At 43.6% G+C, this 23,523-nt stretch overlaps 1 protein-coding gene across 1 annotated transcript; it reads left to right on the forward strand.

Moving 5' to 3' along the window:
- Positions 1-22,819, forward strand: aclya (ATP citrate lyase a). Its single transcript, XM_056580207.1, has 28 exons — positions 1-130; positions 1,397-1,575; positions 2,997-3,119; positions 4,883-4,945; positions 5,519-5,709; positions 7,523-7,602; positions 8,082-8,212; positions 11,545-11,663; positions 12,736-12,872; positions 12,953-13,014; positions 13,117-13,234; positions 13,606-13,760; positions 14,502-14,595; positions 15,156-15,297; positions 15,622-15,790; positions 16,163-16,267; positions 16,507-16,703; positions 17,413-17,494; positions 17,885-17,995; positions 18,358-18,485; positions 18,786-18,879; positions 19,188-19,342; positions 19,990-20,140; positions 20,386-20,529; positions 20,841-20,954; positions 21,087-21,169; positions 21,411-21,487; positions 21,577-22,819. The coding sequence occupies exons 2-28, from the start codon at positions 1,417-1,419 to the stop codon at positions 21,669-21,671; spliced, it is 3,279 nt and encodes a 1,092-aa protein (XP_056436182.1). The 5' UTR covers positions 1-130; positions 1,397-1,416; the 3' UTR covers positions 21,672-22,819.
- The last annotated feature ends 704 nt before the right edge of the window (positions 22,820-23,523 follow it).

Raw genomic sequence — 23,523 nt, forward strand, 5'->3', positions numbered from 1 at the left:
CATGTCCCACGCTTCGCTCGGCAGATGCGCACCTGCTAAACCCAGGAATCCGTGCAGTTCACGATAGACTACCACATCTCCAAGACCCGGGGCTTCACGGAAAGCGGCACTGTCGTTCTTCAAGAGTAAGGTAAAGGAATTATTCTGATTTCTTTTTTCTTTTTAAACAGCTTCATTGAATAGTCGGTCTCAACTCACGGTGTGAAGTCTGAGCAGGTTCTGAATCAAGTCATACGGGTCTGTCAGCTTTTGCTGCCATCCAGTTTGACTTAAATTCCATTTGACTTGAGCGCCATAATGATAGTAAACCTATTTGTTGTAGCGTCCTTCATTATTTTTTTTAAACTACTTCATAAAGATTCAAATTTCTCGTTCTTACCAATGTGCAGCTTTGTTAAATTGATCAATGTTTCCAGATGTATGCTCTAATTGTAGACCTATGCAATTCAGAATGGTTGTGTTTTCCTAGGGCAGTGTGTCATTTAACAGTCCCGGCGGATAGGATGATCGGGACTTTTTCCGTTGAGTTGTCTGGATCTCTTTCTCTCTTTCTCTCTGTCTCTGTCTCGCTTGTAATTCATGTTAAGCTGGCATGAGTCCAGCAGTTTGGAGACATAGGGACGTTCTCGATCAATACTGAGAAAGCTCCACGACACATCCATTAATCACTATAAAGAGGCACTGTACAGCTTGTCCGAGGTCTCCCGTTGACGCTGCATCGTTGCCTTTTCGGCTTTTGAATAATGACCCACACAGGCAACAACAAAATCCAGTCAGTCGAGCTGTTGTCTTTTAATTCTCAAATCCAGCAAGTTTAAATACGGGGTCTTTTATTTCACTCTAAGGTGCTATTATTGAGGTTAAAACACTATTGATTAACTCGTCCAAAGTAAGTGGACAAATGCTTAGGAGTGCACTAGTTAGTCCATTCATTTTGTATTTTGAATGTTTATAATCATAATGATCCAGGAAAAGCACAGAATGCACAGCTTAAAACCTGGTCGATCTGAATGTTCAGTTAACCACGTCGTTAACTGGTTAGGAAGGTGGTAGAAAGGAGCCTGATGCAATATCAACCCTGGACGTTTCTCTCTTTGATCACAAGCATGTTTGTGTGCATGAGTTACCCAATGCAACCTTGACACGAATGATAGCTCTGCGGCACTTGGTCAGATTGTTTTATCATTTTATGACTTGATATCTGGTGGCTCTTGCAGTGCTTTGAAGGGACTGTTGACTGGTTAATGACAGAGCTAGAGTGCCTTTCTATTGCTAAGTGAAACAAACTCTGTAATTAATTTACGGATTTTGGTTTGACCGTTTCAATTAGCTTCCAATGTCTCTTATTCTTTGAATAAATGGTTTTTCTTTTCTGTCGCCAACTGTCTGATTTCAGGTCATTAAAATCGGACAGTCATGTCGGCCAAAGCTATCTCAGAGCAGACGGGGAAGGACTTCCTGTACAAGTACATCTGCACCTCTGCGGCCGTCCAAAACCGGTTCCGCTACGCGAACGTGACGGCAGAGACAGACTTCGACCGACTGGCCAAGGAGCACCCATGGTTACTCACAGAGGTGAGGTTCCATCAACATCTGGTCCACTACCCCCCGTTAGGAACCCATTTAGTTTATTTTTTTTTTAACCCTTTTTGACATGACAATAAATAGTCAATAAGGGTCAGTTTGTGGCTGTGGAGAATAGATGAGCACAGAAGCCGAGTATCTTGTGGAATATTGAGTAGTGAGCTTTGCTTGATTTATTTTCTCAATGCACCATTATTAATGTCTGTAGTTTGTAATTACTTAGTAAGTTAATTGTGTCTGAGGTAACAATTCTGCTAACGAGCAACAAGAGGCCATCCTGTCAGCTTCTTGGCGTAAATGAAACCGAGTAGTAGATGGAGTGGGACCGCCTACATGGGAATATGCACTTGCCTTATTGAACCAGCGGTAATGGAAAATAATAGCCTTTTCCTTATTTCTAAGTATCACTTCTTGCTTGGGTCTTTATAATCAGTGGAATCTCCAGATGGGATTAGATACAAGTAATGGCTGGCTAATTAAATGACAGTGACTCATCTCTGAGGGTTTAGTCTTCATCCTTTCCCCTCCCTCTCCACTGCACTGCATTTTATCTCTGAGCTGTATAAATGGGCTGTGGCAGGACAGGGGGCGGGGGAACGCAGATAGGGGAGGAGAGATGATGGCAGTAGCACAATTGATTAGGAAATGGCCTTCCCCCCCCCCCCCCCCCCCCCCTTCCATATCGTAATGGCTCAATCTCATTAGTCACTCTCAATCTCCCAGGTCACTGAAGAGAGGTCACAGGCTTGCTGGGCGATGACTGGATGTGAGGGGGGATCTTCGTTCCTTATTCATTGTTCACCCTGTCGGCTGTCGTTTTCTAAAATGTTGTCATCCACTCCAGTGTACGATATGATTCTTGAAGGCAATTATAAATGAAAAGCTCATTAACTTATTTCAAAATGTTTCAGAAGTTATAAATAATGCATGTCAAATCGTCATTTTATGTTAACAAGACCTCGTTTTTTGAGGGTGTATAAAATGGAAGGCTGTAGGGCACCCAACCATTTAAATGTGGGCATTTAGCAGACGCCTTCATCCAAAGGGAAAAAAATGTCACGAGGCACATCTCACCGAACGACTTTAATTCGGTTTGGTCTGCGATAGACAGCAAAAGGTTCAATTTACAAAGAGCCAGGTACTCTTGGATACCAACTGTAATAGCACTTTTAACAAATGAATGAGCATGATTTCATCCTCTCACATTTGCAAACAAACGTTTCTGCAATTGTAATTGTTTTACACTAAAACAAATTTGTATTTGAGCTCTGATTTACTTGTACAGTGGAATCTATTGTTTATAAGACTACTCGGGTGTTATGTGTGCTTGCTGCACTATAAATGACCCATAAAGAATGATGAAGATCTTCTGCATTTGAACTGGGATGTTGTTTCTGTTCCTCCTCTTCCAGCGGCTGGTGGTGAAGCCCGATCAGCTGATCAAGAGGCGGGGAAAGCTGGGCCTGGTTGGCGTCAACCTGGACCTGCAGGGCGTGAAGGCGTGGCTGAAGCCTCGGCTCATGATGGAGACCACCGTATGTAATTCAGCAACCCCCCCCCCCAGCCCAGCCCCCTCTCACCTCATTAATAATCAGTGCTTGAACTGAAAAGTGCGTAATGACGGACCGGTACATAGAGCGATTTGACACATTGACGGCCCCTCAAAGAGTGCGAAAGCACCACGGCACAACGGTGTCCGTGTATGCCGTGGCGTGTGTCACGGTGCGTGGACTGTCTGCGCACCAGGGGGTGTATCATGGGCGACCATTGATTACACTTTACACTGGCCTGTCTCTCGAAACATACCTTTCTGTCACCATCTCTGCGGTGCGGAGAACACAGACAGACAGAGAGAGAGACAGAGAGAGAGAGACAGAGAGAGAGACAGACAGAGAGAGACAGACAGACAGACAGACAGACAGACAGACAGACAGACAGACAGACAGACAGACAGACAGACAGACAGACAGACAGACAGACAGACAGACAGACAGACAGACAGACAGACAGACAGACAGACAGACAGACAGACAGACAGACAGACAGACAGACAGACAGACAGACAGACAGAGAGAGAGACAGACACAGAGAGACAGAGAGAGAGAGAGAGACAGACAGAGACAGAGAGACAGACAGAGACAGAGAGACAGACAGAGACAGAGAGACAGACAGAGACAGAGAGACAGACAGAGACAGAGAGACAGACAGACAGAGAGAGACAGACAGACATACAGAGTTCTGGGGTTCACTCCCTATTTCAATAATATTTGATTATCTTATTTATGTACATTCACACACACCCCTATGGCAACAACTCCTGGAATATTAACATTTTGGTACTATGGCTTTGGTCTTGCAACTTGTTTATTTATTTATTATTTATTTTTTATTATTTATTTATTTATTCAGTTTGTTACAATGGTCCTATTGGTTCAGCACACGGTCAAATGAAACCCAGATTTCGAAATTGTAAGAAATTCATGCTCACATTTATTAACAATTATTTTGGCAGTACAAGTCTGAAATTGTATCATTAGAATTCATCATAACTTGACCATAAGTACAAACTGGAAACCACATTTTGGCAACAAAAACACAACACTTATTTAGGTATTGTCTGAAAAGTTTTTGAACAAAGCAAATTGTGTTATATTTGCCTTGGCACCACCAGTTATTTTAATATAGCCAACAGGAATTCAGTTGTATACATAGCATTTATATTTCGGTTGCACATTTGTATTTCTTTTGAAAGGGTTGCGGACCATTTTTTTCCTATTTTCTTTTCCCTGGAGAGTTAAAGGGTTGGAAATGGCATTTCATCTATGGGTTTATCCTGAGGCTCCGAGATGCTATTATTTTTCTGTCCCTTCATTTAAGTCATACTCTCTCTGCAGTTGCGTTTTTCCGTTCAACGGCTGGCTGCACTTTGCCAGCCCTTGGTAACTGTGTTCCCAGTGGCCTTTACCGGAGATTTGATGACAGCCAGTCCAAACGCTCTGACAATGTCACCGTTATATTCCTGCCTCCAGTAGCATAACAAGCCCCCCCCTCCCCACAACCTTCCTTGAATCCTGTCTCGAATTTCTTCAAGTCTGTCTCTCTCTGGGGATTAACAATGGAGTTTATTTTCAGCCTGTTGCTTGTCATTTTAAGGTAGCAAGAATTTCCAGTTACAGATCCACAACTTCTGGTCTTCATGTAGTACTTTATAAATGTATGTTTAGATATTTTTTGAGTTTCAGCTTTTGAGCTTGGATTATTGGTTGTGAAATTATTTTGATTCAACTGTGTTTCGTAGGTGGGAAAAGCCAAGGGGATTCTGAAGAATTTCCTCATCGAGCCATTTGTCGCCCATAAGCAGGTGAAGCAACTCATTACATTTTATTACATATTAACGTGCTTGACAGCATTATACTGTTATTGAGGGTTATCAATGTGTGCATTAAGCATCAGAAAATTATGATCCACATAATCTATCAATCTTACTTCCATTCAGTTTATCAATTTCCTTCTATTCTTTCAAGCCGTTTAATGGCTGGATTCTATTTTCCCTCATGGTTACGTAGCTAAGCGTGTGTCCAATTACCGCACACTCATGTGGCCAAGCCAGGCCATTCACATTACGGCCACAATGCCTATTCACAGAGTGTCAGACTTCGAGGAAATACAAATCGAGAGGGGCTGGAAATTCAGACCACACTCCTACAATCCTGACTTTTTCCAAAACTGAGCTTATTAGCTTGGTATTCATTTACTTTAATACCATTTTCAAGGAAAGATATTCTGTAGGTGTGTTGTATCTTATGGTTATGGTTATAAGGTTATATGTTATGGTTATTCAATGTTTTAAGATACGTTTTTTTTATTTGTTTTTTTAAGCAATGCTGGACCACTACTAAGCGTGGTGGAATTTTAACCTTCCCTTATCGTTCAGGAAGAGGAGTTTTACGTGTGCATCTACGCCTCGCGGGAGGGCGACTATGTGCTGTTCCACCACGAGGGCGGTGTGGATGTGGGTGACGTGGACGCTAAGGCGCAGAAGCTGCTGGTGGGTGTGGACGAGAAGATCACAGAGGAGGCCGTCCAGAAACAGCTGCTCACCCATGTCCCCAAGGACAAGAAATCGTGAGTTGTACCTGATCCCGCAACGGGCTCCAGTGCTTCACCCGAGGCCCTTTGGTGCATTGTGAATTTAATCCATCTGAAACAGAAGTGAATTCTACTTACAATTTATAATCTAGTTATGTATGTATGCATGTATGTATGTATATTATAACCATACAAAAAGCACCAGCTGTGCTTGAATGAGGTTTGGTCATCCCTGCAGTGAGAAAGAACCTGATGTCATTCGGCAACAATATCTTCTATATTTTTTGCAAAAACTCCACATCACTCTGACGCACAAAGTGTCCAGTAGAATAGGGCGCGGGAGCGTGTATCTAGTCTGACGCACAGGCAGTGGGCCAGCGACTGGGATGAAATATGGCAGTGCAGTAAAAGGTTTCGCATCTGGGGCCAGTGGTGAAAGGCATTGACGTAGTTGTTCCATCAGTGTAATGAACCCCCCCCCCTTCCCCCTTTGCCCGCTCTCACTTGCTTTTCCTTGACAGCACCCCCCCCCCCCCCCCCCCCCCCCGGCCTCCCCTCTCCCCACCCCGCAGTCCATTACCAAGCATGCTAACATTCAGAACACGTCCCGTCTGCTCTGAGGGACAGAGGCAGTCCCGCCCACCGCCCAGCCTCTCCTCTCGGGGCAGCAGGTGCTGGCTGGAGTCCCCGTCTTGGCTGACATTGAGATGGATAGACCCCATTCACAATGCCACACCCTTGGAACACCTCGCTGTACACCATAAACCCGCATCCCTTCATTGCTAAATGGCGCCTTGGGATGCTGAGTCATCACTAGGTGAGGGAGGATGTGGAGGGGGAGAGCTACCAGTGTCTCCCAGAGGGGGGGGCGTCAGTCCTGCTGACAAGAGGGGCCAGACATGGGTCACAGAGGTTCTGAGCTGCCGGTATCCAGCTGACGGACAGGAGGGCAATAAATTGCTGAACCAAACCAGATCTCCCCACCCCCTCTCCATATCTCCCCCGCCCTCCCTTGTTGCGATGTTTTGACAGCTTGTGGGGGAGGGAGCAAATTGCATTATTTTTCCTTCTTCCTCCTTCGATGCCGCCTGTTGTTTTGGTTGCTGCTGCTGCTGCTGCTAAGAACATTAAAGTATTCGATTTGATAAATAACTGACGGAGAAGGGAAAATATGAGCCCTATATTGGCTGACATTTTGATAGTCAAAAGCAATTACATTGACCAGACTCAAAGAAGTCTGGAGGGGAGGAGGACGTGTGATTGGACGACTACAGAAATAGTCTGGGAGGGAAAATGACATGTGATCGGACAGCTACAGAAGCAGTCTGGAAGTGAAGAGGACTTGTATATGAAGCTCTAGCTGGGCTGCTTGTAGCATCTGCAGTTCTATCCCTCTCCGTGCCCACCCTCACTAACCAATACTACCAAAGTACCTTCCAATAAGGAAGATCCTTGAAACACTGACATTTTTTATTGCCACAAAGTTTAGATACCTATTTTTTGTGTAATCTGACTTGGTGAATTACATTTATTTATATATATATATATATATATATATATATATATATATATATATATTATTAAACTTATTTTTTTATAATACCAGTTTGCATCTTTAAAGTGTTTTGGATCAAAGCTAGAGGCACCAATTTCTCTCAAGGTTTCTGTACAAGGACTAAACAAAATAACTTGTCTAACGATGCACTTGACTGATCAGTTCACAGGTTCTCCATGTTGGTTATATTCTTGAATATCGTAGGACAAATATCAGTCACCTGTGTTTTAGGTAATATACCTTCTAAATCCCAAAATACAAGAGCTCTGATCCATGAACTCTATGTCCCTGCAGTGTCCTGGCCAGCTTTATCGTGGGTCTCTTCAACTTGTACGAAGAGCTCTTCTTCACCTATTTGGAGATAAACCCACTAGGTATGTGTCTTTACTCTGTACTTTTTTCGTTGTGAGTTTACCACATCTTTACAGGTCTGCATCATAAAAGGAAAACATTGGTTTATTTATCTTCATAAATATGGCATGAGATTATGAAACAAAAATCTGAACATGAAAGAGGAAATTTTAAATAAATTGCATAATCCATTAAAGAACATGTTGATCCTTGAGGGAAAGATGAGTCAGAAATTCCATTTGTATTTATTTTTTTTACACCGAAGGGACCAGGAAAATATTAAATAATTCATGTCCGGTCTACCGCTGTTTGATGATGTTCTTTTATAATGAAGTCATCTGGTCTTAGCAGCTGTTGCTAGGGAGACGTGGGACTTAGAGCAGAGACCTTCTTTCATGTTTGGCCAATCTGTATGTATTTGAAGTTATTTTATCCTTTTCTTTCTATTTAACAAAATTAAAATACTTTATTTATTTTTTAACCCCCCCCCCCCACCCTCCAGTGGCTACCAAAGACGGCGTGTACGTTCTTGACATGGCGGCGAAGATTGACGCCACGGCCGATTACCTCTGCAAAGCTAAGTGGGGAGATGTGGTGTTCCCCCCACCCTTCGGCCGGGAAGCCTACCCAGAGGTAACGTCTTGCTGTCTGACTGTCTTTGGCCAGAAATGTCCCTATATATCCAGTCTGTAATTAAATCAATGAACATTGCAGTTAACTAATACTTTCCAAGCAGATGCATAATACAATAGCTAAACTTGACAAAGCACATTATATGTCTGTACTATTACATTTTTACCAATTTTATCAAAGAATCCAATATTACCCCGTTCTTATGTGACTATTCGACCGTCTACCTGCATCCTGTTCGCACAGAAGATGGGAAAATTTAACAGGAGTGCAACTCTGTATTTAAATTGAGGACTGCTCTGTTATTTCCGATGTTCCAGAGAGGCCGTCAATGAGGAAGTGAAGAGTCTCCTCTCCACAGTGGTTAATCAGTCTGAGTCAGCTTCGGCGAGTGTTCCTTGGTTTCTATGGCAACAAAAGAAAGGCCCTCAGCGGTAAAGGTCGTCTAGAGACTATGGTCTGTTCCTGATTTATAATTGCAAATGATGTGGGTTTTTTTCATAGAGCTGCACTCATCCACTTTGATAAATCAAAGAGGCTTCGCTTCTCTGGCCTCGTGTCCATGACAAGCTAAAGAAGAGCCCAGCGTTGATGTTGTGGTGCATTCCTTATGGGCAGAGCGTTGGGACCTTACCTAGTGCCACGCTGCCTTGGCATTCTGGGACGCCTATTCTCCTATTTAAATTTCGCCATGAATTCTAAAATGCTGAATTTTCAATAATGACTTTTCGGGAATTGTTCTCCAGAAACAAATGTACATTCCAATCTAATATTGAGTTAAAAGAAAATAATAATTACTGTTGAATTGATTACTAATTCATAAATATACTACTATACTGCCAGTCATCTGTTCATAAAATCTGAACTAATGACCTATTTGCTCTAACTGGTGATCAGCTGCTGGGGGTGCAGAGCCAGCTCAGCCCCCCCCCAGCCCTGGAGCTGGCATCCATGCTTATCACAGGCTTCATACACAACCACACAAGAACACAAAGGCCTTCCAAACAAGAGCCTCAAGAAGAGAACACAGCCCATGATCACTGTAGAGATTTGTGTCTAATAATAATAATAATAATAATAATAATAATAATAATAACAATGATACACTTTATTTGTTTAAAGGGGTGATATCATGCTTTTTCAACATTTCCCTTTGGTTTAGACTGTTATCTGACATATGTATGCATGTTTTACGTCTGCTAAGCTAGAAAAATCTAATTCCACGGGGGAGTATTCGTGCCCACCAAGAACGCCCCTCAATAACTGTGTTAAACAGCTCGTTTGCGCTCAAACTTTATTTTCGTAATAGTGTGCAGTGGGCGGGGCAGAAGTCGCGCATCCTGGCTACCCACAATGTTGAAAACGTCTCTGATGCAAATTTGCCGATGCACGCACAAATCGTTCGACCAATCGCGGCAGAGTGGCCTACTCAGGAGGGGGGCCTTAATCAGACGTGATATAAATCAGACCGTTTTTGTAAGAAATGAGCTGTGTGAGAATCATAATCTTAATTTTTATAATACAAAAGCTATTATTAACCCTAAAAAAAGCATGATATGGGATCTTTAAACCACCTTGTGCTCGAACACGCACAATAGAAGGAATCGCATACACATTTAAACATGAAATCAATAGAGGCAGGGATGAGTTGAGTAGATACAAACCAATAAATATATAGGCAATAAATTATCAGGGATTTATAAATGATAACTCGTTTGTATGAATGCAATTGAAAATAAATAAATAAAAGAGGACAATTTTAGAAAGATTGAAACCACGAGCCTGCTGTATATTTGGCTTCAAAGAGATTTAATCTATCCTAAAAGTGTTTCTGTCCTAAAATGTACATATTTCAATGTTCTAGTCTGGTTTCTTCACCGGCTTGCCCGGCCGCTCTTGAGTAGCAGAAGGGTTTCTCTTATTGAGCGGCTGTAGCCTGGAAGGGAAGTGGTGGGCTGGTGGGGTTCAGTGACAGCAGGTGCCTTTGATTGGCTGTCTCCCCCCCAGCTGTGACTACCTGCCACTAACTCTCACAGGCACTTCTATGCATCAGAGACACTGTACTGCAATCTTAGTCCCTCAAATCTGGGTGGACGATGTGTTTCTCTTTCTTTCGCTTCATATATGTTCGGAGAAATCTTGTTGTTGGAAGACAAGACAAGCTTTTTTATCAACACCGGTAATATAATATTTACCTGTATAGTTAGGGGTCCGAGCAGAGAAGCTGCTTGGTCCCCTATTGTTTCTGTAACGTTTTATTTATTTTTTTCTCAAATTCTGTAAAAGTCATACTGCAGCCTATATCGTAAGTCGAAAACCCTTGAAATGTTCAGGTATGGTCACCAATAACCCCCTCTAACCATAAACCCAAATTTGTGTTACTGCACCCAAAGGTGGCGCTATTGTAAATAATCATGAATTAGGCTTATTTCTCCTCACCAGATTGACCTGGAATCAAAATTCTTTCATAATATTATTCTCTAGAATCGGATGCATCTCTAAAACCCTGGTCTTTTGCTCTAAAAATGTTTATTTCCCCACAATTTCATAGAAAAGCCAAACGCCCACAGTCTCAACCCATTTTGCCTATATGACCATTTTGTTATTGAATATCTACCATACGGCTATCATTAGGTGGATACCATTAAGAGTGCAGATTTTCAGATCTGTACTATTTTAAGAAAGCCCTTAATTCTCTTGTGAAATGTGTGCTTGGAGTTTTCTTGATGTTGTTTGCTTATCAGTAACACTCATTGCACATGACCGCAGCCTTCAACAAGACTAGGCTAACCTATTGCTAAACCTATTGTTTCACTACCTAGACAGAGTTGAGATCAAGGAGGTGAGACACTTCGTTATCACTGGTTCACCCTACTAACCTTAGCTAGTCTCACAAGGCCAGCCTTTCAATACTGAAAGTGTGGGACACGGCTTTGATTGACTGTCAAGTATGCCAACTAGTTAGAAAGAGGCCTTGATTGACATGCTACTGTCACAAATCAAGGGCCGTACAAACGGAACAGTGCTTGTGTAATGAATCAAACCTGAATTTTTAAAGGAGATTTGTAACAATCTCTCGGCGATCTATCAAAAAAAAAAAATGTATAGACTGGTTAATCCCATGGATGTAAATATAACAATTTACAGCTCTGTGACTGACGATAGTGACAGCGAATGAGAATCGTGTCTTGAATTCCTTGAGACGCTGGCTTGCTCCACTTGTCCTGAACCTTTGACACATAGAGCTAGTCACGGTGACGCAGTGCAAATCAACAGAAGAGGCTGGGACCGGAGCTCACCTTGACCCCCTGACCCCTTTCCTTCGGCTCTCGCAGGAGGCGTACATCGCAGACCTGGACGCCAAGAGCGGCGCTAGCCTGAAGCTGACCCTGCTGAACCCGCGGGGGCGGATCTGGACCATGGTGGCGGGCGGAGGCTCTTCTGTGGTTTACAGGTAACCCAAGGGGACGACCAGGGGGACCACCGTTAGTGCACTGAGTTGTTAGGGGCTCTTCATGGTCCCATGTTCCCGCAACGCAATGACCACGCAGACCCTTCGACGCAGTCGTGAACGTTTATGGTTCTGCGACGGGTTTAAGTAAGCGGACCAATCACAGCCCTTGCTGCAGCGTCGCCTCGACGGAAGGTTACGATTTTTGGGAGGCGCACGTCCGGCCCTTGCGGTGGACGCAAGGGCCGTAAGGGGTACGTAACCCCTTTGCCGTTGCGTGAGCATGGAACCATAAAGAGGCTTTAGACTAATGGTCTGATCTGGTTCATGCATGTCCAGGGGGGGATAAGGGACACACTCTTTCAGAGGTGGACCATTTACGCTTATTGTGTTGCCCTGCTTCCTGTTCTGCAAGTCTGTCTAGATCTATAAACAGAGGGTGAATGAAGCTTCAATTAATTCATACTTTTGTATAATTTTTAATTACACCTTATTTAAATAAGGTTCTTTATAACATAACACAATGTTTTAAGTTGCTTGGTTATTTTATACTTTAGAGGCTGTCGTCGACAGAGATAAAAAGCATCCGGTTTTAGCACTCCTAAAGCAAACCTTTGATGGCACACACAGAGAAATGGATGTTATTCAAGCAGCCCTGCACTAGACTGCCTGCTCAGCTGTTGGCTCTAAATGAGATCCCCTCCCTTTCTCTCTAATGATGACGTTCCGCCAAAGGATTCTGCAGGAATATGCCCAAGACTCCGTCTGTCGGGGGGGGGCGGGAAAGTGCGACTTTCATACTCACAGACTGTGACTAATTATGCCCACTGTGTATGGAAAATGAGTTTCTTTGTTTACACTGAATCACTGACTCAAAATGTAGGCTTGTTAAATTGTTGATGGGTTGACTACACACACCTGTCTGGTTTGGGCACTGCTAATTAGAATCGGGTTCATTTCCGCAGTAACTGTACACAAGTGTGTAATTATCCCTATAGATCAACGTTTTCAACAAATCCCAACTTTTATTTTAAATATATATTTCAGTTACTAACTGAAAACACTCCTCCCATAGCGACACGATCTGCGACCTGGGCGGGGTCAACGAACTGGCCAATTACGGGGAGTATTCCGGAGCGCCGAGTGAGCAGCAAACCTACGACTACGCCAAGACCATCCTGTCCCTCATGACCCGAGAGAAACACAACGAGGGTAGGCTGTTCCCCTTTGCATCTTGAGATGCTGAATAAGAACATTTGATTATTTACCCCCGGCCATTTTGTTTTTTGCAGGAAAGGTTTTGATCATTGGTGGAAGCATTGCCAACTTCACAAATGTTGCCGCTACATTTAAGGTAGACTGAGTCAATTGCTCCCCCACATTTCACGGTCAAAAATAACATTTCACTTGTTTGCTTAGTTTTTCCAAATAACATGTTCCTCTGCGTCGTGAACAGGGAATCGTCCGGGCCATCAGAGACTACCAGGTGCCTCTCAAGGAGCATGAGGTCACCATTTTTGTCCGTCGCGGTGGACCAAACTATCAGGAAGGACTGCGGGTGATGGGGGAAGTGGGTGTGTGCCTCAAATCAAACCTAGCCTGTGTGTGTGTGTGTGTGTGTGTGTGCGTGTGTGTGTGTGTGTGTGCGTGTGTGTGTGTGTGTGCGTGTGTTTGTGTGTGTTTGTGTGTGTGTGTGTGTGTGTGTGTGTGTGTGTGTGTGTGTGTGTGTGTGTGTGTGTGTGTGTGTGTGTGTGTGTGTGTGTGTGTGTGTGTGTGTGTGTGTGTGTGTGTGTGTGTGTGTGTGTGTGTGTGTGTGTGTGTGTGTGTGGGTGGTTATTAATGCGGAAGCAACTTTTTACATAACTTTTTAACTTCTTGGATAACTTCTTTGATCGATTTTCTGATCTGCAATTGAATTGGCTCTTAAACCTTTGTTGTTCTTCAGGGAAGACAACTGGCATCCCCATACACGTCTTCGGCACCGAAACCCACATGACTGCCATCGTTGGCATGGCGCTGGGCCATCGACCCATCCCCACCCAGCCCCCGGTCGCCGCCCACACTGCCAACTTCCTTCTCAATTCTAGTGGTGGCTCATCGGTATGACACCGATTTTGAACATGTTCCTTTTATTTTTTTTTATATCAATAACCCGTCAAACTTATGAATCATCCCACCATTATTTCAAATCCTAATAAGAAAATCACTATTGGTCAGCAACAGTGAGAGTAATGTCCTGTATGGCTGTCCGTGGCCCTGGGCCACACTGTAGGCTGGTCAGTTTGCAGTTTGCAAAAGGCTCTTTTGTGCAGAGACTTCCAGGCGGCTTTGTGTACTTCACTTGTCCCTTTTAGTCGGGACACAATGAACCACTGCTGCTGCCCGGAGGCTTCCATTAAAAATGTGCAGTGAGGTGGCTTACAGAGCTCATTCTCCAAGTGCATGTACATGCCTGCCTCTGTCCTAGCCTTTTATTTAACTTTTTTTTTTATTTGCATGTCTGTACAACATGGGGTGGTTTGATTGGGGCATTAGTGCATCCTCAGGAATGCATTGCGACATAATCTGGTAGCGACCTGAAACCAGAATATAAACAAGCTGTATCGATTGATTCACACGGCTGCAGAGGAAGCCTATTAGCTTCAGAGACTGTACCTTGACATTTGATGATGCTTGACTGTCTGTGTGTCGCAAAGTGAAATACTTGAGGAGAAACTGAGGAGTGTAACATAAAACGTTTACCATTTTCGTCACATGTAGTAATGCAAAAAGCCTGGTGTTCTACAGAGAGTGTGTGTAATGCAGTCTGTTGGATGTTGATGTGGGGCCTCTCATGTCCAGACTCCTGCGTCCAGCAGAACCGCCTCCTTCTCTGACAACAAAGTCAGTGCTACTAGCTCACCTGCTAAGAAGCCCAAGACGGGCACACCCGCTGGTAAGAAGTTTAAATGCACTGCGACACTCACTCACTCAGTCAAACCGTATCCCCTTACACCGCTCTTCTTTTCTGATACATTGCGCAAGAATGCACTAAAATAAAACGGAAACGTCTGTTATAGTTTTAAAGCTCCACCCTTTGGACGTCTGAGATGTTGCAGCCTAAATCTAATATCCACAGTAACTATAATTAAAAAACACATGTTTAGAAGTTTATTAGTGAAAAGCAAGCAATATTTTGAAAACAAATGTGGGATTTAGACGTGGCAATACATTTGGACCAGAGTATACAAACCCTTCGGATGAGGGATATGAAATGAAGTGCCCTTTGTTCTAAACCAGTTTTCTTACAAAACTTTTAATCCCTGTATAGTATTTTTTTCTTCATGCTCAAAATTTAAAAAACAAAATCTTTGAATGAGGGGTTCAGGATCAGGATTGGTATTAAAGACCAACATGGCGGTCTAACCCTTACCCTAGTAAATCTCTTGACTTTTGAGAAAAATGTGGCGGTAAAAAGCTTAAATGGTCTTTTCTCTCTCCCATTTCTGTCCATAGCCAAGGCAACCAACCTCTTTGCCAAGCACACAAAGTCCCTGGTTTGGGGCATGCAGACGCGGGCTGTGCAGGGCATGCTGGACTTTGACTACGTCTGCTCCAGGGACGAGCCGTCGGTCGCTGCCATGGTCTACCCCTTCACGTGAGTCGGCCTTCAGCTGGGATGACTCGGATCTATTCAAACTTGCATTTGTATTAATCTCGAAAAAAGATTTTTGTCTGGCTGAGTATTTTATTTTTTTGTATCTGTGCCATTTGTTCCTCTATTGTATTTATGTATTGTATCTTATTTATGCTGTCTTTTGGTTACTATTTTTAATTAATTTTTAGATATCTATAATCTGTATTTCTCAAAAGGAAGAAGAAGAAAAACTAAATGTTTTAAAGAAAGAGCTTTCCTTTCTCTTTTATGCAATCTGCAATACAAATAAATCCAACTTTTCATGTCCTGCCTGTTGTATGCCAGTGGGGACCACAAGCAGAAGTTCTACTGGGGCCACAAGGAGATCCTGGTCCCGGTCTACAAGAACATGGCCGACGCCATGAAGAAGCATCCCGAGGTGGACGTGCTCATCAGCTTCGCCTCGCTGAGGTCGGCTTTCGATAGCACTATGGAGACCATGCAGTACCCCCAGGTAAAGACCCCCAACATGGGCACCCGGTCAGAGGACTGCCCTGAGGGTAGTGATGCAATTCATGGCCATGAGATGAAAACATGTTGGCTAATTTAGACAAATGATTGTAAAATATTCTCAAAGGCAGGCTTAACATTTTAAAGATAATATTTTACCATTATATTACCTGTTTTAACTCTCTCAGTTATATACATCTGGCCAACACGTTTTCCCACTTCTGCATGATCCAGTTCCTAAATGATTAAAACACAGTTTTTTTGTCCCATGCTACTTATGAACTTTTATTGAAATGCATCATGTTACCAAAGTAAGTCGTGGAATGCTGTTCTGGTCTCTAAAGCTGTATATGCTTGGTATGATCTTGTCTTTTAGATTCACACCATAGCCATCATCGCGGAGGGCATCCCAGAAGCCCACACCCGGAAGATCATCAAGAGGGCAGACGAGAAGGGTATCAACATCATCGGTCCAGCCACGGTTTGTACCTGCTGGCCAGTTGAAGGCTTAATGGATTCAAAAGAATGACTTCAGTTTATTAATAGGCTGCGTTCAATTACACCAGCCATGTTGGAGCACATACAAATGGGCCTTTTCTATTCATCGGCTCGTACAATAATGTATTTATTCGGCATGTTGCGCGAGGTCTTCTCCCTAGTGGGACCCCAACCCGTGTCCCCGGTGTCATTGCGGGCCTCCCTGTTCCATGTGCTCCCCAGGTGGGCGGCATCAAGCCGGGCTGCTTCAAGATCGGCAACACGGGGGGCATGCTGGACAACATCCTGGCCTCCAAGCTGTACCGGCCCGGCAGCGTGGCCTACGTGTCCCGCTCCGGGGGCATGTCCAACGAGCTCAACAACATCATCTCCCGCACCACCGACGGCGTCTTTGAGGGCGTGGCCATCGGAGGGGACAGGTGTGTGTGTGTGTGTGTGTGTGTGTGTGTGTGTGTGTGTGTGTGTGTGTGTGTGTGTGTGTGTGTGTGTGTGTGTGTGTGTGTGTGTGTGTGTGTGTGTGTGTGTGTGTGTGTGTGTGTGTGTGTGTGTGTGTGTGTGTGTGTGGGGTCAGCGGGGTCAGCGTTATTAATGAGAGAGGGTGAGGGATATGACGCCTCTCCAAACCAAACATTTCTGAGTTTCAATCTCCCCATGCTGTCAGTCTCCCTGTAGGCGTCCTCTAGCAATATGCCCGTTCCTCTTCCTAGATAACAGACATCTAGGAATTGCTTTGGATAATAATGACAATAATAAGAATAATAGATAGCAAATATTAGGGGTTGCATGGCCGCAGAGGTTGTCGATGAATCCCCTCCCCCCTCCTGCTTTTGAGGAAAGGTGAGGTGGAGTTGGACGCAGAAATCTTTGGGTTGACTGCGGGTGGTGACAGCTATTTAATTGTATTTGGTCAGGCGCTTTTGTGCTCGGTGTAACTCTGTGTTTGCTTCAGCAAAAAACTCACCAACTGATGTCTTTCCTGCAACCGCCTTATTGGTAATGTGTGAAATGACGTGCCAAAGACGACGTCGCCTGGCAGGGTCGACTCGTGGATGTAACGTCAACCCGCCGATTCGTCTAGTAGACTATCCGACCCCTAGAAAATATCATGGTCTGTTTCTTGTCCCCCAGGTACCCAGGCTCAGTGTTCACGGACCACGTGTTGCGCTATCAGGACACTCCAGGGGTCAAGATGATCGTTGTTCTGGGAGAGGTGAGGGGCATTGGTTAACACACAGGACAGATATTCCTAGAAACAGCCATCACAAACTCACCTCAAGCTTCCAGCTGAACCATCTTTTAAATGTGTGAGACTGTGACACCTTGATTGGTGGGCGTGATATATCGCAAAAAGCTGCGTAACTTCCCATTGATATGCGTAACGCCACCCAATTACACAATTATCCCGAAAGGTTTTTCAAGGGTGCGTGATGATTGTTGGAAGACCTCCCCCAGCCCCGGCCATTTCCTTTTTTTTGCCAATTGGCTCCCTACAAGCCACGCCCACTTCCAAGAGGCTGATTCATTGGCGCTGATCTGGTGTTTGCTCTTCTGAGCACATTTGCTGTTGTTATTCCACCATTGTTTTCTTTATGTTCGGTAGATTGGAGGAATGGAGGAGTACAAGATCTGCCAGGGGATCAAGGAGGGCAGGATCACCAAGCCGGTGGTGAGCTGGTGTATCGGAACCTGTGCCACCATGTTCACCTCAGAGGTAAGGGGGTTTGTTTGACCCTAACCATTAGGTTCTTTGCCTCTTATTTTTCCTACATGATTCGTTCCATCATAGTATTCTTTTATCCTTGTATCCTAGTATCTTTATTTTTTTAAAGACATACTTTTTAGATATCTTTATTTTTCTTCCCAAGTTTGACCGTTTTTTGTGTGATCTGATGCATAATCATATTGAGGTCATTTTTTTGAGGGTCTCTATTAAAGTGTCTTTATTGTTTGCTTGAGTGCTCTTTTTTTGAAGTGTCATTTCAAATTGTATTATTGTTATAAACAAGCTTAACAGTAAAAAAATCTCTCTCATTTCTATTCACTGATGTATATTTATTCTACCCCTCCCAACAGGTCCAATTTGGCCATGCCGGAGCATGCGCCAACCAGGCCTCAGAGACGGCCGTGGCCAAGAACGAGGCACTGAAGGAGGCCGGAGCATTCGTCCCCAAGAGCTTCGACGAGCTGGGAGACCTCATCAAGTCAGTAAACGAATGATGACATCAGTCAGTGGATCCTAAAGGTTTCCTCGTCCCTGAACCATTATCGTACTTCCGGTTATTTGGCACACATGGAATTAACTTGGAACAAGGAACTCGTCTTTTCTGCTACCCAAAGACCCCATTACACCTGGCTATCGAATATGAATAGGCAATCGGATATGAATAGGTTATCGCCAAAACACATATATATAACTTGGTGCGATGGTTTCATAAGCCATGTTGGTGTAGTGTAATTTCTGGCAATGGGCTAACCTGGTCGTGATCTTCATCCCTGTGCAGGTCAGTGTATGATGATCTCGTGGGCGAAGGCGTGATTGTGCCAGCAGCCGAAGTACCCCCTCCCACCGTACCAATGGACTACTCCTGGGCGCGGGTCAGTAGACTCAAGTACCGCTTACATATTCCTTTTTGCAGCGGAGGAAATTTTATGTTTGTTTGATTCTCATTGACCATCCACTAGTTTCCATTAATTCATTCAAAGATCAGACTGCACAACATTTTGGTCTTTCGCTATGGTCAGTCCAATAAGGCGATGATTGCGTCATAACATCTTGCCGTGGCTTGGTCTGGAGACGGGGCACACAACATGTTGGAGCGCCGTGCCTGCTGTCCTCGCGGAAAAACATGTACTGATGATGATGAGAAAGAATATTGTTCTTGTGTTCCTCTGGCCGCCTAAAGGAGCTGGGTCTCATCCGTAAGCCGGCCTCCTTCATGACCAGCATCTGTGACGAGCGGGGCCAGGAGCTGATCTACGCCGGCATGCCAATCACGGAGGTGTTCAAGTCTGAGCTGGGCCTGGGAGGCACACTGGGGCTGTTGTGGTTTCAGAGGAGGTCAGCAGTATTCCAGACCGTTGGACGTCCTTCTGAGAGGACAGACGCTTTGTTTATGATTAATATTGTATTGGCATTATTGATTGCAAAAAGTAACTGTGTGTAATGAGAATTATTTAAAACTTCTAGATGAAAAAACAAACAATAGATTACAAATTGAAGACAGACCTACAATAACATTCAGCAACTCTAGTGACAATGATAAAAAATGAGATGCAGGATAAATCCGATCTACAGAACAAAATCTGAAGATAAAGATGGAAGAATATTATGGTATTTATTGCGGAGTAATCATATCCTACACTCAGCAACCCAGTCCCGTCCACTGAAGTATTTTAAGTAGAATTCTTGACTATATTGACATTCCAGTAATGTCCTTCAGAAAAAGTCTGCCAACTGGCAGGCTGATATAACTATCACACTTAAGGTTGGACATTAGCGCGCCAGGGGGAAAAGCCGGCTCAGTGATTGGCTCCCGCATTAACGTATTGAAACAAGAAATGTATTGCTGTTCTCCAGACCCTTCTGCAGGGCGAACTCAAATCGCCGGCAGAATGGGCGGGGCCACCCAGTCTACCTTTTTACCATACTGAAAACCATCATTCACTTCTACAACACATGAATCCTGCTAATGTCCACCCCTATAGGCTACCACGCTACGCCTGCCAGTTCATTGAGATGTGTCTGATGGTGACAGCCGACCACGGGCCCGCCGTGTCCGGCGCCCACAACACCATCGTGTGCGCCCGTGCCGGGAAAGACCTCATCTCTTGCCTCACGTCTGGCCTCCTCACCATTGTAAGACCCCCCCCTGCCGCTCTCCTTCTGTACGCAGGGTTTACCTGCACACACGCAAACGCCTACACTCTCAGCCAAAAGGTCCCTGGTTCGATCCCCAGCGTCCACAGTCTAGCTAGTCTATGTCCAAACACATAGCCCTTACCTGCTTCCTAATGTCATGAATTCACCGTTAATCTCTTTTGGAGATTAACATTCTGCTACATGACGACCAGGGTCAACACTTTGTTATGGTTGTTATTTAGGGAGACCGGTTCGGAGGTGCCCTGGATGCCGCAGCCAAGCAGTTCAGCAAGGCGTTTGATGGCGGCATGCTGCCCATGGAGTTTGTCAACAAGATGAAGAAGGAAGGGAACCTGATCATGGGCATCGGACACCGGGTCAAGTCGGTCAGTAGCCGTAGCATATTTCCTTTTTTGGGAAAATATTTTGAATTAAAATAAAACTGTGCTCTATAATGTTGAACCGTGTTTCCATTAGATAGTAGATTCTGATAAAAAAATTGTGTGATGTTTGGCTCTCAGCTGAAGGTTCAGGGTTCAGTCTCCCTGAAGGATTCAGCAGGATGCTGAACTCCTTACCTGCTCCTTACTGGCATGTTTCTCAAAAAGTCACTGTATATGATTATGACACATGCAAAAATGAAAATAAAAAGACTGAATCGTTATTCCCTACCTTACCTTTTTCGGCACACACTCAGATCAACAACCCAGACATGAGGGTCCAGATCCTGAAGGACTTTGTGAAGCTGAACTTTCCCGCCACGCAGCTGCTGGACTACGCCTTAGACGTAGAGAAGATCACCACTTCAAAAGTAAGACAGAGGGACCACACAATAACTGTTCTGTTCACCGCCACAGTCCAATACTGAACCACTTGAACTCATCCATTGTCCCATTGTTTTCTCCTTGCTTTCTTCCTTTGTTGTTGTGGTTTTTGGAAACAGAAACCAAACCTTATCCTTAATGTGGACGGTTTTATCGGCGTAGCTTTTACGGACCTGCTCAGGACCTGCGGTGGATTTACACGGTACGAGAGCTCCTTAACTTAAAAATTATTATTCAGGTATGTTTTATTTTGTTACATGTGTACTTGGAATATTGGTGCAGTCATCCTTATTTATTCAAGAAATAAAAACGATTACAAACTTACAAATAGCAAAATACACATTTGAACGTAGGAATATCAAAAAACACATTTGTATGGTGCATGCAGATGTATCCAGCCTTCATTGAGTGAAACGCTACTTATACATTTACCTACTCCACAGAGATGAAGCGGACGAGTTTGTCGAGATCGGAGCGTTGAATGGGATCTTCGTCCTTGGACGCAGCATGGGATTCATCGGTGGGTTGTCCCTCCGTTCTCTATTCAAAAAGGCCTTTCTTTTAGAGACGTCCTTTGAATAAGAATGATTTTTGTACCCATTATTTCAGGACACTACCTGGACCAGAAGAGGCTGAAGCAGGGTCTGTACCGCCACCCCTGGGACGACATCTCCTACGTGCTCCCCGAACACATGTCCATGTAACGGTCCCATGTACTGTGATGTAGCAGACCCATCTAGCCGGCCCTGACTCCCCCTCTGCTTCCAGTGGCCATCACCCTGACCCTTAATAATATAACCCTGTTATTGTTCTCCAGCCTCCCTGGAGTCACTATGGCATCTCTCCAGTAGGCCCTGCTGTATTCATCTAGATGGGGCGTATATACCCAACAAAAAAAGAAACGCAGAGGGGAAATGTGTGGTTCTAGTTTGTACAACCTATTTTGCTGCAGGCGTAATTAAACTGTAATGTGCCATTCAGACAAAGCTAGCCGTTGTGAGCTTTCAAGATAGTGTGGGCACCTGTCAAAATGAGCCGAAACAAGTACCCTACCCTCCTGACCACCATTCCTGTTGCCAAGACGTTTTTTCAGGATTTGGTGTTCCTTAGCAGTGTTCATCCCTAGTGTGTCTCTGATTAGTTGAAGAAAAAAATATGCTTTGACGACAACATTGTAATTCTATAAACTAGCATGTCTGTATCTCTGACTATTATATCCAAGTGCAGCACTCTTGTGTCAGTGTCCTATTAGAAACATGAGCTTTCCGTAAGCTGGAAGCCTTTAGTGCAATAATATGTAAAATGGTAATGTAGATCAGAGGTTTATTTATATATGTACATTAATTAATTAAGCGTCTTAGAGTACCATATTAAGCGCTATATACATTTTATTTGTTATTATTATTACATTGAGATCTATCAACACCGTAAAATAATCATAGTTTTGTGATCATTTTGGGACAAGATTGCATGCAACATTGGACCACTTTCTCTGTTATTCCTGTGGGGGTTGCAGTAGTTTTATTCCATAAATACTTTTGTTTTATCTGTTCAGTTGACATTGTTCTCCATATTTTGCATCTCAAGACACAATACTGTAGTCCTACTATCCTTAAAATGATTGTTAGTTCACTCTTTCTTGTAGAGATGTTTGAACTTTTTAATGAGTAGTGTGATACATGTCATTGATTCTGAACCATGCTAATCATAGCTAATTTCGTTCCACCAGTGTTTTAGTGTGACAAAAGGTTTTGTATAACTCTCATGTAACCTTATGTGCCTGTTTGGATTCATTGTCTGTATAAATAATGAAAATAAATCAGATCATCAAAGTTATGTCCATTCATGTACACAACATAATTCATTAATTAACTGATTGACGTGATCAGGATGTGAATTCTAAATATAATAAATATAAGATTTTTATATCAAACAAATCTATCAAAGATATCCTATTGATGTAGGCGAGTGACAAATGACTCTTGTAATAGTGACAGAAAACAAATAAATTGAAAATGTAATTATTAATCCAACCAAGGGACTCCGGTGTCGAATTCGGTACAAAAACATGCCTAGACAAGTGAAGTGATATTTCGAGTTTGTCTAGGACTAGGGCAATGTTGCCTTGCCCTGGGCATTTACGACGATGATGTATGCATAAGACCATAACAACCGGGACGATGGAGAAGCGCTGAGCCGACAACCGAGTATTGTCGTCATAGGTGAGGTAACGCCTTTCGCATACTGCGCATGTCAGATGGATATCTGTTTACCAAGATGAAGTTTGTTTAGTATTCGACCTTCTTCAAAATTAATAGAGATAGCTATTGTCTTTTCTATAATACATTTCAGTAGGCCTAATAATAATAATAATGATTGTTATTATATTTGTTGATATTCAATAGAATTCCAATTCCAATGAAATATTCAAGGTTAAGGATCAGAACTAGCAATACATTTTCTTCCCTTGTTATTACCCAAATTATTTTTGCCCAAATGCTTTGGGAATTCAAAATATAAATTTGCTTCCTGGCAGATACAGAAACAACCAAGACA

Source organism: Gadus chalcogrammus, chromosome 2 (assembly GCF_026213295.1).
Source record: "Gadus chalcogrammus isolate NIFS_2021 chromosome 2, NIFS_Gcha_1.0, whole genome shotgun sequence".
NCBI classification, from domain to species: Eukaryota; Metazoa; Chordata; class Actinopteri; order Gadiformes; family Gadidae; genus Gadus; species Gadus chalcogrammus.